The 16,330-nt window shown below is 43.1% G+C and overlaps 1 protein-coding gene across 2 annotated transcripts in view; it reads right to left on the bottom strand.

The window, feature by feature from the left end:
* nos1 (nitric oxide synthase 1 (neuronal)) overlaps positions 1-14,006 on the bottom strand; it is a 36,914-nt gene extending 22,908 nt beyond the window's left edge. Inside the window, exons 1-4 of one of the 2 annotated variants that reach the window (XM_076150982.1) lie at positions 13,814-14,006; positions 10,078-10,865; positions 5,881-6,001; positions 2,359-2,496 (exon numbers count right to left, since the gene is read on the bottom strand). In XM_076150982.1, coding sequence (XP_076007097.1) covers positions 2,359-2,496; positions 5,881-6,001; positions 10,078-10,793 — 975 coding nt within the window. In that variant the 5' untranslated portion in view covers positions 10,794-10,865; positions 13,814-14,006. The remainder of the gene's footprint in view (positions 1-2,358; positions 2,497-5,880; positions 6,002-10,077; positions 10,866-13,813) is intronic. The other variant, XM_076150983.1, reaches the window with a different exon arrangement.
* Positions 14,007-16,330: the final 2,324 nt, after the last annotated feature.

Here is a 16,330-nt window from a genome sequence, read left to right as displayed (position 1 = left end):
GCCAAATGCAGCTAACGGACCAGGCGATCATGGCATATGGAACATCCTCTGGTAATGGCTTTGCAAATATCCACAAAATCTAATTTCCAATAATGACACTGATAAAAGCTAACACGGCAAGATTAAATCATTTTGACTGTGCACAAAACAAAGAGTTGTTAATTAGTGTCAAATGGCCTTCAGGGTTTCTTTTCTTGTGTAAGAGACAAGAGACATCCATCAGCGTCTCATCATTGCCTGCATGATGAAAGCAGCACGACACCTTGTTAATTTATAAATCCACAGTCACTGTATCATTTCTCCATTCATTTTAGATTAGCCGTCTAAGTTTGGAGTCTCGGTTCTGCTTGAGAAGAAATGCCTGAGTAATATTCTGTGCGAATTAAATGATAAACTCAGCATTTTAACTCACTTTAACTTTATTCACAAGAAAATAAACATTTTTTTATTGCCCTTTCAATTTATTTCTGTCCGTATTTTGACTTTGAATCACAATGATTATACCGTATAATCAATGACTGCACTGTGGGTAGAGAAACCATCTAACTGCTACTATTGCCACACAGATTTGAGGCATAGCAATCACACTGGTCTGTGGGTCCTTCCAAAAGACCAAATAAGCCTTGAAAAAGTCAATGTCGGTAACAGTGATTGGATGATCTAACTGCGTAAAGCTGCAAGCACTTGGTTAAAATAACATTAGATATTCGGCACCCAAAATGAATACAAGGGATCTTGACTATTTTCAAATTCCTTTCATTATTTTGCTGGCATGAATCTTAATGAATGAGTAAGTGAGTGAGTCATGTATGGATTGGCATCCCTCCGTCGAGTGGAGACAGGAAGACAGAAAAGCACGACGAGGCGAAAAGAAAGAGAGAAAACAGAAAACAGACGGATGCAAATAGATGATTATTCATAGCTGAGAGCAACCATGTGTGGTCAGTTTAATATGATATGAGCTGAAGTTGGCTGTCACTTCGCTTTGCTCTAGATGCCTTCACCAGGTTACAGAGACTGAGTGAGCAGGAGACGGCGACGGAAACAATGGCCATGTAAATTTGACAATAACCTCAGCTCTGCTAAAATTGTTACGCGCAACCAGCTGCTTTGCAGTGTTCAAACACTCAATCTGTCCAAGATAAACTCCAGCCCTCAAAAAAGCAAGCCAGACAACAAACATACCCTTGCTGCTTGTCGGATCAAGGGGATCATGGGAGAGGAAATTGAGTGAGACTTTCTGATGGATATAGAAAGTGCCCAAAAACAAAACCAACAAAGATAGCACATAAAGGATAATAGTAATGAGAAATGAAAGCAGGAAGGAGGAAAACAACTATGGTAAAGACAAGAAAGGAAAATGAGTTGTTATGGTGGAGTAAGAAGGGGAAATGGATGCGTATAGCAGGGAGTGTTAAAAATAAAACAAAGGAATCACTCTTGCTCCAGCACGTCCGCTCGTCATACCGCTCTGGGCATTCATGCCAGCCAGCTGTCCTTTTGGAAAAAGATGGATCATCCTCCAATACAGCAATGTCTGTGATATATAATAAATCTGAAGATGCTATTAGGGGCTATTCATTGGGATGCACACAACAGCCTGTCCGATAAGTCAGCAAGGTAATTAGGCTGCTGTTTGCTGTTTGCTGTTCACGAAATGGCTGCGATCTTTAGAGGGTTGAATACTTAAAGACCTTGTGCTGGTGAGACAGACTTACTAACTAGAATTAGAAACTTGCCTGCATGATAAAACGGTTTAATGGATGGACGGGCTGGCTGATAGATGAACAGGGATGCAGATGCGGTGCCACACACAGCCCTTTTCTTACCGATCAGCATGCAGCTGTGGCCAACTGCTGTGTATTATTTAAACAGCCACATTTTCCTACACAACGCAACTCTTCTACCGTGCAAAATGAGGCGAATGTGAATACAAGGAGCGGCGATGATTGGGAGCGGACAGACTGAGGAATGAAGGGAGGAGGAGGGGGAGGGGGGATGGACAAATGGGTGGGTGACAACTCATCTTCTCAATGGGTTTTGTCTTTAAGTCCTAACACTAGTATTTTCTTAAACAACAACACAATTTCTCAGCAGATCTCAGTATCTTACGATCAGTGCACTTGTGACACACAATAGCAGGAAAATAAGATTTAAGATTTAAGATTTAAGATAGTTTATTTAAGTCATTTTGCATGCAACTGACAGCAATCACACACAATTGAAATTTGTCTTGCACCCCTTACATATCACACACCAAACACACCACACAAGTTGGTTTCACTGGAAAACTGTTTCCATTTGTTTCATAATTTAGGCCTTTGAAGACTCAATATGCATACCCGCCCATACAGTTACCTTGCTGGACATGTGGTGGAGTGTGTCATTGTACAGGGTGCCAGTCTCCCAGTTCTTGATCTTGATGAAGCGGGGGCATTTGGAGGGGCTGCCATTCTGCAGCGTCTTGCTGGGTGATGTGCGGCCCTGGGCTGGAGGCTGGAAAAAGCACACAGGCATTTAACCATGAATCCTTCTGTATCTGACTCACGCCTCCTGGCCCCTGGGCTACCTTTGCTGCTCATGCTCTTTCATAACCTAGTATCAGTGAGCCCCCCCCCCCCCCCCCCACACACACACACACACATACACACAACACTAAAGGGCCCTGTGATTAGACATTGATTGGCAGGCTTGTTATTATTGTTATGCTTATTTTCTCCAGAACAAGCTGGCTATCATACATCATATCTTGCAGCAATTTCATATTGATGTTTAGAATGACTGCAATAAAGAAATGTAAGAGTTCCATTCCACACCTTTCTCAATGAGAATATATTGTCTTTGTGCTTCGTCACTCACTCACTCACTCACTCTACTTCACATTCTCTGTTTTTTCCTTTCTGCTCCAAGATAACACATTCAACAGCGTCAAACACCAGGCAAGACTTGGCTCACTGGGGTTTCCAATACCGTAGCTATTGACTTGTGAATGCCAGCAATTTAGCCACATTGTCGACTGTAAGCTTTCATAGAACAAGTCACATTGTGATGGGTGTAATCAAGCTCACACCTTGCAGCCTCTTTCATCATCTCTCATGGCATTGTGAATGTTACGCTAAAGCACTTTTCTGTTCAACAGTGAAACAATCATGGTGCTTGCTGTCATGCCAGTGGAGTCTCAGTGCCATTTCATGTCCACTGAAAGAGTGGGTAGGCATGAGGAGGTTTGAATTGAAACTGATTTCGCTCACACAGAGTAAATAAGAGCTTGGTTCCTGTGTGCTTGTGCTTGGACAGCAATAACCCCCATAGTGCAGCTCCGACATAACCCATTGTTATTACCGAGGATGTGCACAGAAAGAAAGCTCGCTGTACCGGAAAGAGATTCTCATTCAAACAAATGTGGATAATTGAGGCTCGTTCACACAGAAACGGCAGCAGTTGTGTATTATTTCCTCATTATCTTGCAAGTGCACAGACCTGCAATTTTAGTTTCACTATGTACATTTAAGTTTATTTTCTATCCACCAACAATCTCTCTGAATGTCTCTCAAACAGAAGCCAATTTGTACCCCGAATGTACCCATACCAAATAGATATATATGTAGCACCAAATTACCGTACTTAACCCAAACTAAATAATCATAATCTAGTGGCATTTTGTGCTGAAAGGTCTGTCAGATCTATTCCTCTCAAAAAATGTTCCCATAATTCCCATTTGCTCATAAAATCCAACTATGGCAATCATCTGTGAATCATCTGTGTTGATGCAGTTGATGGGTCCTGCCAGTAAGACAAGTTTTGCTTTTTATTTATGCCGGTGCAAAGTTGCTGAAGCAAATCAAAGACGTTTTGCTGCAGGGATCCCACAGCAGTAAATGATTTATTTTGTCAGTCATTTCATCATTTGCTTTCCTTCTGGCATGGCCTCTCTCACATCTCACGTGCACATTACTTTAGTATCAGACAGCTTTCATGTGTCTATTCTCAGTCGAGTCATTCTATCTTCTGAGGACAGTTTTACTGCTTTGTTCTTGTGTTTCCCGCAGTTAGAATGAATACACATTTTTCAGTCTAATCTTGCCTGAGTGTATGTTTGTTGAAGTTACTTTTCTTTCTATAAGATAGATCAGAACATGTTGTTTCCCTTTACAACAATGAGCTCCCACCTCTGACAACAAGCTTGCTGTTGTGATTACTGTTAAGTGTTTGACGTCAGAGCGTCACACAAAACATGTTTGCATTCTGCATTAGGGAGCCAACAGAGAAGACTATGATGAGGATCATTTTCTGACGGTAGTAAGCACTGAGGTCCTTTTGTTGATTGCAGTTATGCAGTAAACTCCCTCATTCATCCATCAATCTAAATTATTCTAATGGAAAGAAGCAAGACAGGAGGTAGAGTGAAAAAAGGAGACAATAAGAGACTGACAGTGTGAGAAATTGAAAGTGATGTCGTTCATTACACGTAACTGTGGATTTGTCTGTATTTTGGTTGAGCACCTTATTCACTCGTGATTAAGCCATGAAAAGAGAATCAAAGCTATCTTCCTGGCTTGGTTACATATCCTCTGCTTTCATTGGATTGTCTGGAATGGTGGCCGACTCTCCAAAATTCAGTAGCTGGTGGAATTTGACAGAACAGTCTGCCACCTTTCCCATGCAAGTGGCTTATTGAACATTAAATTATGCGGGAGCAGAAGCACAAGCTCGAGGCACAAGGTCGTCCTTCATCAAAGTGAGAAAACTAATTCACAGGCTATCGACGTGGCACTTGACATCCTTGTGTGTAATCATGGAAAAGTGACGACAAATTTTTCTGAAATCGTTCCACTTATACATGCGACGAGCCATCAAAGTTAGTGTGGGTGCCAGCAGAGCAACAACCAGATGGACGAGTCAAGATGGACTGTATATGTACATATATTATCTCCTGAACACTCAAAGTACTGTCTCTATTCTTTATTAGTGTTATGAGCTATCTACCTTGTTGTGCACCAGGATGTAATATTTCATAAACTATCTTAATATGAAACAGCGTTCAAAACAGCACAACAGATTCCATCTCCCAAACACAGCCACATGGGGGGTAAAGTTTGCCAGGGCACGTACTACCAAGAAAAACCTATGGCTTCTTGTGACACCAACATGCATATGCTCTGCCAAAGCCAGTAAGCATGCATCATCCTCATCCCTGCAAACACACACTCAAGCACATTAACACTCTCGTCCGTGCAGGTTTGAGGGGCTGGATGATTGCAAGAGGGCCACATTTGATGGAGAGTGATGGATCAGGAGCAGCTGCACGCATTCATTTGGCCTCCTAGAATCATTTCGCCCCATCCGGCCCCATTGATGGGGCTTGAACGACGTCATAAGTGGGTGGATAAACTGAGGATTACGACACCACCCTCGTCACAGGCACTCAGACCTGTGACCAGACCCTTCTGTGTGGAAGGCATAAGCTGGGTTTAATGCTTCACTGGCTTTCTGCCGGAAGGTTCTAATGCTTAGGTGATAGGATCTGAAGCAGAGGTTTCATAACTATGGTAGCTACGTACATAGATGCTGAAAGGCCCATGTGCTCAGAATGGGCAAATTGTGGATTATGGTGCAAGGATAAAGAGGCAGGCGGGCACAGGCACTCATGGACGCACGTGCCTCACAGCTACAGAGATTAACATAGTGAGTGTGCTTGTAAACGTGTGGAAACACACAAAATAAGGTCAGCTGTTGTTGAAGTCATTGATCTATGGGCAAGTAGAGTTGCACGAATTAATGCAGATGCACGTTTCTCACGCACACACACATGCACACAGATAACAAGACATAACAAATTGGTCAGGAGCATTATAAAGTCAACCACTTGTTTTGTTTTACCTTGTTGCTCTCAGGGTTGCTGATCACCGTCGGCATGTTGTTTTTCTTCAGCTGGTCATCAATCTCTTTGTCGTTTTGTGACGCCATCTGAGGGGACGTGCCGTTTCCCATTCCGTGGTCCCTGAAAGTTACACACGGGTCCCTGTCAGGCGTGTGAGCTCGCACATCTGCTCCCAAACTACACCCTTCACCTCACAAAACCAGGTCAGAACACACACGGATAGACTGGCAGTGAGCAAGCTGGCCGTTCTCCTCTTTTGGAAATGCATAAAACATGGAGCTGAAGCCTTCCGCACCGCTGCTAAAACAGGAATGCTCGCACAATTGCAATTGTGCACACAAACATCAGTGATTGACTTTATTCTGGCTGATTATATCTCATTTCAGGACAATTTGGACTTGTGCACACTCTGCTGCATTAACATTTTTCTGTTCAGTTTAGTCTGTTAAGAAGAATCTGTTTTATGTTTATGTGTTATTCAACTTATGTGTAATAGAGTCGTAAAGTCTTTTCCTCATCCTGATCTGTATTCAGACTCTTTTGGAGCTTGACAAAAACAAATCCACGGGAAATGTTACAGATGGTGAGTTCTTGCTTTTTACAAAGAGGGATTTTAGTGTTTTACTGTATGTAACATATATCCAACTCTGTGTCATAGGTCTTTGAATTAGCAGTAGCACAACGTAAGTAATGTAAGTATTGTGGACTTAGATTGCCATATGAAAATGAAAATTTAATTGAGGAGATTTTGGAAAAAAGTAAAGATAATCCCTAAATTTAGAGGCAGCATCTCCAGTGTCACTGTGTTACTTAAAGTACATTCCATGTGTACATACTTCCGCTGCCCTCATTTTTGAAAACTGAGAAAAATGCAGAAAACAAATATCGGAATTAAATGGGATTATTTGTCATCCATAAACATTTTATCATCCCAAATGAACTACAGACATACTCTACATTTATACATTCAACCTGGTGCAGATGCTGGCACACAAATATGTCAGAAAAAAGCTCAAGCCTACGCTGTAACATGAATCATCAAGTAACGTTGAGTTGTGATGTCACAGATGGGGTTAGTAGGGACACAATTGCCACAATTATCACAATTTATCTGGAAACAGCTGCTTCTACTGCAGGAAACAGGGTTGATGAGTCCAATCGAGACTCAACTGTTCATTCAATGTGTGGCTGTGAAATGAAGCCTGAAGCTCCCAATAGCTGCTGAGTTTGGTGATGATTCTCTGTGAGCTTGTCACTGTGAGCAACACTTGCAGTTCAGTGTTCAAGTTACTAACAAAAATGTTGATCAATGCATCTTGAAGACAAGTGTCCTCTATCTGTGATATCAGGAGACAAAAAATTAAAAGTGACTGAGAATTAAAATGAACACAGCTGCCACTACGTTAGAACTGCAAGGAGATCAGAACGTGAAGAGCGAGAGAACTCTGTCACTACTACAAGTCTGAAACTGAGAGACTCAGAGGGAAGGGGGAGGGGAGATCCCTGTGCGACTGCTGTGAGAAACCACATGAGACATGAATAAAAACAGCAAAATCATTGGCGTGATCTCAAATGTGCGTTCCTCCGATAGAAAACGCCCACACACATATCGCCTCCCACTGTCTTTCTGTCTTTGGCACTTCCCCCTCATCTCCCTCATAGGCACGTGCCTATGCTAATTGTAAATCTTTGCAAGCATCTTTTCTCCTTTTTCACAGTTCCTCTCACACTGTTCCTCTGTATTGCTCGATTTGCAGGAGCATTATTCACCCCCACAATTTTGAGGTGGAGTTCAGACATGCAGAAACGAAGAAAACTTATCATCAGTCATTTATTCAGACTCATGACAGGGAGCAACAGCCTCATGCTGAATTGTGAAATTAAAACAGCTTCTGCTGTGAAAACAAGCCATCGGTAATAATATGCCATTCCATTCCAGGGAAATGGTCAGTGAGTAATTCAATTGAGAGACATTACTGCACAAATATGACAGGAGAGAACAGAGATCAGTGTCCATTCATTCCAGTGTCCAGGGTTTCTTCAGACAACCTTCCACAACTAAAATGTCACGAGGTCGCAAGACAAAATTAGATTAGCAAATGTCTTACTAGTGCCGCCCAAATGTCAACATCTTTTAGTTTGCCCACATAGTATAGAATGCATTTATTAAAATCCCATCTTCAAGCAAACACAGGTGGTCCCATTAATAAAAACATATTTAGCAAGCAATGTTTTTTTTTCTCAGCACATGTCTCCCCAGATAGCAATGAATCACTTAAGACATATTTATGAGACAAAAGAGAGTGCAGTTGGATTGGACAGGAAACAAATATTAATTCAAGGAGACTGTGGCTCATTTGATTTCAATTGGTCGGGTATATAATAGAAGATAACTGAGACGCCAATAACAGTAACACAGTGCATAACACACAGCATTTAGAGAGAGGCAGGAATTGTATATTGGCTTGCACTGTGCAGCTTAATGAATAGCGGGTCTAGAGAGAATGCCTCAAACTAAAGCAAAGTAAAAGCAATCTAAACTTGGCATTAGTGTGTCTTCCTCACTGAATGTGAAATATAAATGAATGTGAAATAGTGCATTCTGTGGCAAGATGATAAAACAATGGCCTGATAACAAGTCTGCAACAGGTTTGGAGAGACAATAGGTTAATTGAGTTGTAGCATATAATTAAGATTAGAAGGAAAATGTGGAGCGATGCAGATACGGCGTTCACCGGTCACGACTTTAACAAAAGCCAACTAATTAACTAATAAAGAAAGAAATCTTCCGTTTTTTGTTTATGTCACACCCACTACTGCGGCTGTACATTAAAAACAAACTCATTAGATTGCATACCTCCACCAAGACCACGCAGGCCTGGACAACGTTGGTCTTGCTTTTCGGCATACACGTGGAGAAAGAAACTCTATCCCTCACTATTAAAGATACATCAAACACTTTAGCATGCTTGCTACTGAATCTGCATAATATTATATTTTCATGTGCTGCCTGGCATGATATTATGGGATAGATGTGTTTCATTTTATATTTAAGGTAAAGGTTCTCGGTACTTTTAGAAATTCCCCAATCTGCCCCCACCTAAATGGAATCGTCTCCCTCTCTGGGCCTCCTTCCACCCTGACACCAGGTTGTGTCAGAATTCTGTCAATTTTGCTAACTAACAAGGATGAAAACATCAAAATATAATCTCCTTTGCAGAGGTAACATGTGAAGTCGGATGGTCTTTGCATCACACCCATGCCTCATGAAGAAAGCACTAAACCAGATAACCCAGATGAAGACAGAACATGACATATAGAAGTGGCCTTGGTAAGGTTGGGGTCATGTTCTGAGCCGGAGAGGCCAGTTTGCAGACAGCAATATCTCGCCTCTGTACAATGAGTCAATAAGAACATGTGTGTAAGAGTTAATGCGGCACAGCTGGATCAGTCGTTCAGGGACAGTCAGAGGCCAGGAGTGAGTCGGGGGGGAACACAGGTGCAACCTCTTGTGTCAATGAATAATCACCCTGCTGAAGTGTCATTGAGCCTGATGGGGATAATTCTCCCTGAACTCTAACCTGAAATTGTAGAGTAATGCACAGTCACAGCTGTTGTTAACAGCTTGTCGTTTTCTTTTTTAAAAAAAAGATCAATTATCATTGATCACAACATGAGATACAGTATGTGTACAAAACCGAAACACACACACTAATGCTAATCTAACCTTTCATCCAGACTGTACGCAGTGAAGATAGAGTGACTATCTATGCTACTATGGGGGAAATAGTGAACTATGGATTACATTTGCTGTTGACTAAAAGGTTTTTATGGGAAAAACTAAATAAAAATAAATACAATTGAAATAAACCAAATCAAATGTAGTAATTGAAAATGACTTTTCAACAGTTGATTTGTCATTTTAACCTAATTCTTTAGGAATTTGACAAAAGAAAAGTGACTTATTGTCAAGTGTTGGATGCAATCCTCATGTGGTCAGGTGAAGTGATATTGATGGTTTTGGATCAGTCAAGCAGTGAAAGGAGGACAGGGCAGAAGGTAAATTGCTTGATAGATTGGGAAAGAAAGTGAGAAAGAAAAGAAAACTAATTCAACCATTTAGATATGTGCAGTGGAGTAAAAAGTTATCAAATGTAACTATGTGATCAATAAAGTAAAAAGACTTGACACGTTACCAGGCCACTTGAATCTCTGCGTCTTTTCTCCCAGCATTCCTCTGGCCTTCTCCATTGATCTCCTTTTTGGTGGTTTTGATGAGGTGCAGCACTGGCTCGATTTCCTTCAGGAGCTCATTGTTTTCCTCCAGCCCGTTACACAGTAGTGCGCCCCGGCCCCCATCCTTGGTCAGCAGGGGGTCCTGGGCCTGCACGCCTCCTTTCTGCAGGAGGGACTGGTTGACGGAGGGAGTCAGGTTCTCAATGGCTCTGAGCTGGGGCTCCTTGTTCAGCTGTTGCTGCCCAGGGATGAAGGGGTTGAGCGGGGAACAGTGCTCGTAGGACTTTGAGGGTGGGAAAGCGGGTCGTGTGACACGCACAGTGCGCTGGCATCCGTCCCCAGACAGGGTGGTCTCCAGGTGGGTGGTGAAGCCCTCGGGCCCACGGAGGATCAGCACAGCGTGGCTCTCTGGTGACACATTCTTCAGTGTCTCCAGTGCCCGTTCATAGGACAGGTCCACCAGGGGCTTGTTGTTGACAGCCAGAACTATGTCGCCCACCTGCACCAGGCCGCACTCCTCTGCTGCACCTCCCCGGATGAGGTCGGACACGATGACAGGTGGCTTGGACACCCTCTGCTTCACCAAGAATCCCAGGCCACCCACCTTCCTCTTGAAGAGACGCACCGAGATGATGTTGGGCTGCAGTTGGCACACTGTGGGCTCTGACTCCTGCATGGCGCCTGTGTTTGAATGCGTGTGTGCGCTTGCGTGTGTGTATGTGGCGAATACGCGTCCCCTGGGGCGTCTCTGAAAAGCAACAGAATAAGAGGAGGGGGGGGGAGAGGAAGTTCTATTAGTGTTGGAGGAAATTGCCTCAACTGCAAGATTTGTTTTACATGTTGATTTAACACAAGTCGGAGGGTAGATGAGTCACCAAAGAGGAATATTTGCAGGAAGTAATATTACACAGATCATTAGGCCCTGTGGTGCTACAGCTGCAAAATATTGTCATGGACGTGGAAATCTATCATCCAACTGATCAGCGTCAGAATCTACATGAGCCTTTCTGTAATGTTTGCAAAGGCACGTGTTAGATGAGTTAATAGACTAATAAAGCCAGCAGGTATACAGCACAGGGTCCCATGAAAAGGTCTAACTGACACCATGCAGACATGTTTCCTGATGAACTCTAAGCTGTTCTAGTAAGCAACTCATTAATAGATATCTATGGATCTGCATATTAATAATGGTACAGTCCAGGTGGCAAATGGCATCCAGCTCATTATAAATACTTTCATATGTACATATTATTGACAATTTTGTGTTTATTTGAGTACTGCGTTCTTCTCTCCCACTCATTCTTTATGAAGGATCATTCCTCATTTATCTCATTCTCATTCTTTCCGTGCGTTACTGACGAAACTTAATATTGTAAAAACAAATGGCCATACACTGCACAAAAAGCGTGTAAAATGATTTATATTCGTATTTCATGAAAACTATTTGGGGTGAACACACTCAGAGAAACACTCAAGCGCCTCAACTTCTGCACCCATTCGTATGGCGTCTGTGTGAGTCCTTGCATGATCTCATCATCAATCCCCCTCCGGCCCCTAACTTGCTCCAATCCAATTATTCCACCACTTTAACTTTATGAACTTTATGAACAAAAAAATAAACACTGAAGATGCGTTTTCTATGAAATTCTATGTTTTCCTTTGGCGCAAAGCAATCAGCGGCGTGTCTTTACTAGTCTGTGACAATGACACACACGCACACACGCACAGACACACACACACACACACACACACACAGGGTTGAGCTGCAGGGATTCAGCACCACGGACAGCGCCGCGCCGCTCATCATCTCACTCTGCTCTGCTGCTTTCATCTCTTGTTTGTAGAGGGGAAAAAACGTCTGCTCGTCTGACGTCACCCATGTCAAATCAGCTGACTGAAGCCATAGGGTGCTATACGTGACCTATACGTGTTATTATATCTAAAATGAAGTTTAAATTTCCACTACAGTCCACAAATACGAACTCAGATGTGATCCTCCAACCAGGCCGGTCGGAGCGTCACTTTTCCACTTTTTCTTGCTTTTGATAAGATTTGCGCGTCAAATAGGCCTTTTTTTTTTCTTTGACCGAACGCGTCAGAGGTACACAGGCGTGACTTCACCCCCTTTCATCCACCCTCTTTGTAGCTGCTCCCATACGCTCTGTGCCTGATCTGAACCCACGCGTGTATAGCGTGTCGGTGCTTTCTCACTGTGCAACACCACCACAGCGGCACCAAATCTGTGTTTTTAACAATAAAGATGCAACGACTTTCAACTTCCAATTTCCTATCAAATGGTTGCGTGTCACAGCCTATAGGCTTCCCGGATCCCCCGTTTCTCTACACTAAATATGGAGATTCCAGCGTGATCTCGCCCACGCTAATCAGCCTCGTGTAGCTCTGAAGGCTCCCATACTTAATCACAATTTAAGCTTTATGCAAATGACACATGCTGCGTTTCTATAATCTAATGCAATGATAAAGGATCGAACATTAAACAAAAACACTTAAACTAGTCATTGAAGTTATCGAGACGGTTTGGAAGTTACACTGCGATCTTAATTAAGCATGGATGGATACACTGTTTTAGATTGACTGCATCTTCCCGTCACGCACGCACGCACGCACGCCCACACACAGACACACACACACACACACACACACACACACACACACACGACCCCGATCAACTGATGTATAGTTGCACAACATTAAAAAAAAACAGAAACTTCTAGGCTACAAACACAGTTCTTGAGTGCATAAATGCTTTATGGAAGTATTTATTTACGCGGTGATTTTGTTGCAGACTTTGCATGTAAAGCTTGAAAAAGAGGGGATTTTTTTTGATAACTTGTCCATTTTGTCACAAATCCCCTCGTGTGTGTGTGTGTGTGTGTGTGTGTGTGTGTGTGTGTGTGTGTGTGTGTGTGTGTGTGTGTGTTCCTCCTATGTGTTTTACCTCCCAATATTTGTTTATAACTTCTTTACCACCTGGTTGAACGGCATGAAGTTAAACATCATGTGCCTGCTGATAACCTGCTTGTACCTGTTTACCAACGCTACACTCGTGTATTTACACATGTCAACCAGGCAATGACACATTTCGTCAATCTACTCCGAAGACTGAAACTTTCTTATTATTTCCCTGCAGGTAAGTCCACTCAGCAGAGGAACAAGCAGCGACAGAACTACGTGTTGCTGTTGTGGTTTCTGAATTCAGCCTTAGATGTCATCTATCAACTGATGGATAAGCGTGACAGTGAGATGACATTTCACCTTCAATATCAAATATCCAAATGTGAAGGACCAACGACTTTACACATATAAGGGCAGTTACAAAAACGCGTGGGTGGTTAGAAAAATAAATAAATCATTATTATTAATTTTACACTGTTCTCATCATGATCATCACAAGCGAAATTATCACAAGATGTCACCATCGAGCCTTTATTCAAATCAAGTTGTAAAGACCTGTTTTGTTGAAAAGGCAACAAACTCCGACGTTTTGTGTGGAAATGACGGTTTACAAAATAGAAATAATTAATCAAACGACCACAGGAGCGCTCATCTATTCTGAACTCAAGCCGCGTTAGACCTCTATCCACCGGAGGAATGCGCAATCTAATCTCCCACAATCACAAAAAGGAAAGATAGAAGGAACAGGACAGTGAAATAAAAAATGTCGTAACCTCTTACCCCTGAGAGCAGAGCAGGGTCGCTGTCACAAAGATGTGCTGCCGTAAAGTTGAAAGCAAACTCCCGCGTGTGCTCCTCGGCAGCGGCTGCACGTCTCTCTGGCACCCGAGCGTCTCCAAGTCGCAGCGACGCGCTCCGCTCCTCTAGAGACGCGACATGCTTGTGCCTTTCCGCGCACCGGGGCGCCTTATAAATACCGAGCAGCGGGAGACGCGCGGTGACGGGAGGGAGAGAACCAGGACCATGCGCGGGCATCTAAATGAACTGTAGGTGGGTGTCGTTATCGTCATCAATATGCAACACCCTATTCTATTAACCCCCCCCCCCACCCCCCAACACACACACACACACACACACCCTCGCCGCCCCCTTCACACACGCACATATACGCACACACGCTTCCTAGCCAGCCCACCGTCGGCCTTCTGTGGGAGGGAGATGATGTTTGTTGTTATATATATGAAACTGCGGTAAAGTCGGAGTCAGACCGAATCCAAACGCATTCGAAGATGCGCTACAAAAATTGGCTATATAGGTTGATTATAATCTTTAGATTGAGTCGTGTAATGAATGAGTGCTTCCATCTTTTGTCTCAATTATAACAAACTACATGGGCACACGTGTGTTTTTTATAATACATTCTTATACACTACTCTGTGTGCAGAAAATACAAAGCAGAAAAAAGAAATCCAAAAAGTTTCCAAAAATGCCAAATGGCCAGAAGCAGTTCTCAGGGTCAGGTAGGATCTGGGTCTTAGCCCAGAAACAGGATGAGTTCACAATTTGATAAAGACATGTTGCAAATGCAATATGGCACATAATTTAGTTCATCCTCAGGCCCTTAACCTTAGGGACTCCCAAGGAGCAAAATAATTGTATGTAGTGAACGAACTGAACAGCAAATGCCAGTGAATAAAGTAAAATAAGGTCTTGTTATTACAGTTAGACTGTAAGGTATTGTGGTGAACTTGGCGAGAAAAAGATCTCAGTTTTACAACAGCTTCCTATGATCCTTGCACTGTATTTGTTTCACATTTGTATTGATAAAACTCATCTAAAAGAGTTGTGTGTGTTCTTTCAAAGTTGTAACGCCTACTTTAAGGGCTGGGGAAAGCACTGTTCAACCAAATGTTGTTGTTGTTGCATCCAAACTTGCCTGAAACATTGTTCAGTTCAGGTGTCGGGCATTTCCATAGGAAGATTCACATGCCCTTTACATTTTTTATGTTGTTGGTATTTGCATTTTCACAAATACTGGGAGATGTGAGACATAAATGGAATCATGATGGATAGTGTTGTTATTATATACAAGTGAAGATGGAAACACCCAAGGGTGCTTATTAAGGGGTGGGGCAGGAGGATCATCCTTCTATGCAATATGTAATTTCCTAGCCATACAAGACAAGTCCTTCTACATTTCTTCGGGTTTTTGCAATACAAAAGGTATTTGATTTTTGTTCTCACGGTGTGTTATTGTCTCTTACCATCAGCAGGAGAGGCATGCTGCTGTGATCTCTGAACACCTTCTTAAGTCTAATGCCGTCCTCGGCCACTAGTTTGTTGAACTCTTTGACCAGTTCATCACAACAGTGTTTCAGTGTTTGTTTACCCGCCTCAATTGGTTGTCTGTACAGCCCATCAGCGGCTACATAACAGTGATTTTCTTCTGGCCAGCCATTCTCAACTCTGCCCCATTTTAGTCCCAAAGTCAGTCACATGACAGTGTGGGACGATACTGACAAATAATTTCCTCTGTAACCAACCAGAACCTTTGTTTGATGTTCAGGAATTCAGCAACAACAACTACCACTGTCTGTATACATCCATGACTGGATCACCGTCGGAATGTGGATTGGGATTATCCGGATCATCTGATACAGTTTTGTCCAATCTTTGGTTTTGTGAAATATGGTGTGTTTTGACACAGGTGTCACTTGGGCTAATGTTGGAACAGGAATTGTTCTGAGGAGTTCTTGAGGAGGTTTGTTTTTGGACAAAGCCTTGCATGTGTGTCCTGGCTCTAGAGCTGGATGAGCTGCATTGGCAACGGAAGAGCCGCTGTGGCTTGATGTCGTCGCTGCTGCATTGATAATCTTGGGGGAGGGAAGGGCAGCCTGCCTGGCAATCGGGACTTGAGGTAGGTGGAGGCAGCACAGGGCTACAGGTGGTTGGCTTGACGCGGTGGGGCAAAGGGGATCAGTTGGGGCTGCTGGCTTTTGGCACTGGGTAATGGCGGGCTACGTGACCAGGTGCGTCACACCGGTAACAGCACTCCATTGCAGTGACAATTCTTCCTGCTGGACAACTGAGATGAAGGTGGGCCAGCCTCTCCCTGTCCTGGGCAAACAAAGCACCACTGCCTGAGTCGCCTCTCCTATGACATGACCTTACCCGGGCTGGGTTGACGAGTACCTCCACCTCCGCATTTAAGGGATTCTTCTCATAAACCCTTGCATTGCTGATAGTAAAATTATTCATTTCCATGGGGACAATATCCGCGGTTGCTATTGTACCATT

Source organism: Genypterus blacodes, unplaced genomic scaffold, assembly GCF_046128005.1.
Source record: "Genypterus blacodes isolate CSIRO-AG114 ecotype Tasmania unplaced genomic scaffold, CSIRO-AGI_Gbla_v1 ptg000053l_1, whole genome shotgun sequence".
Taxonomy (NCBI): Eukaryota; Metazoa; Chordata; class Actinopteri; order Ophidiiformes; family Ophidiidae; genus Genypterus; species Genypterus blacodes.
This window is presented reverse-complemented; position numbering and strand designations above follow the sequence as displayed.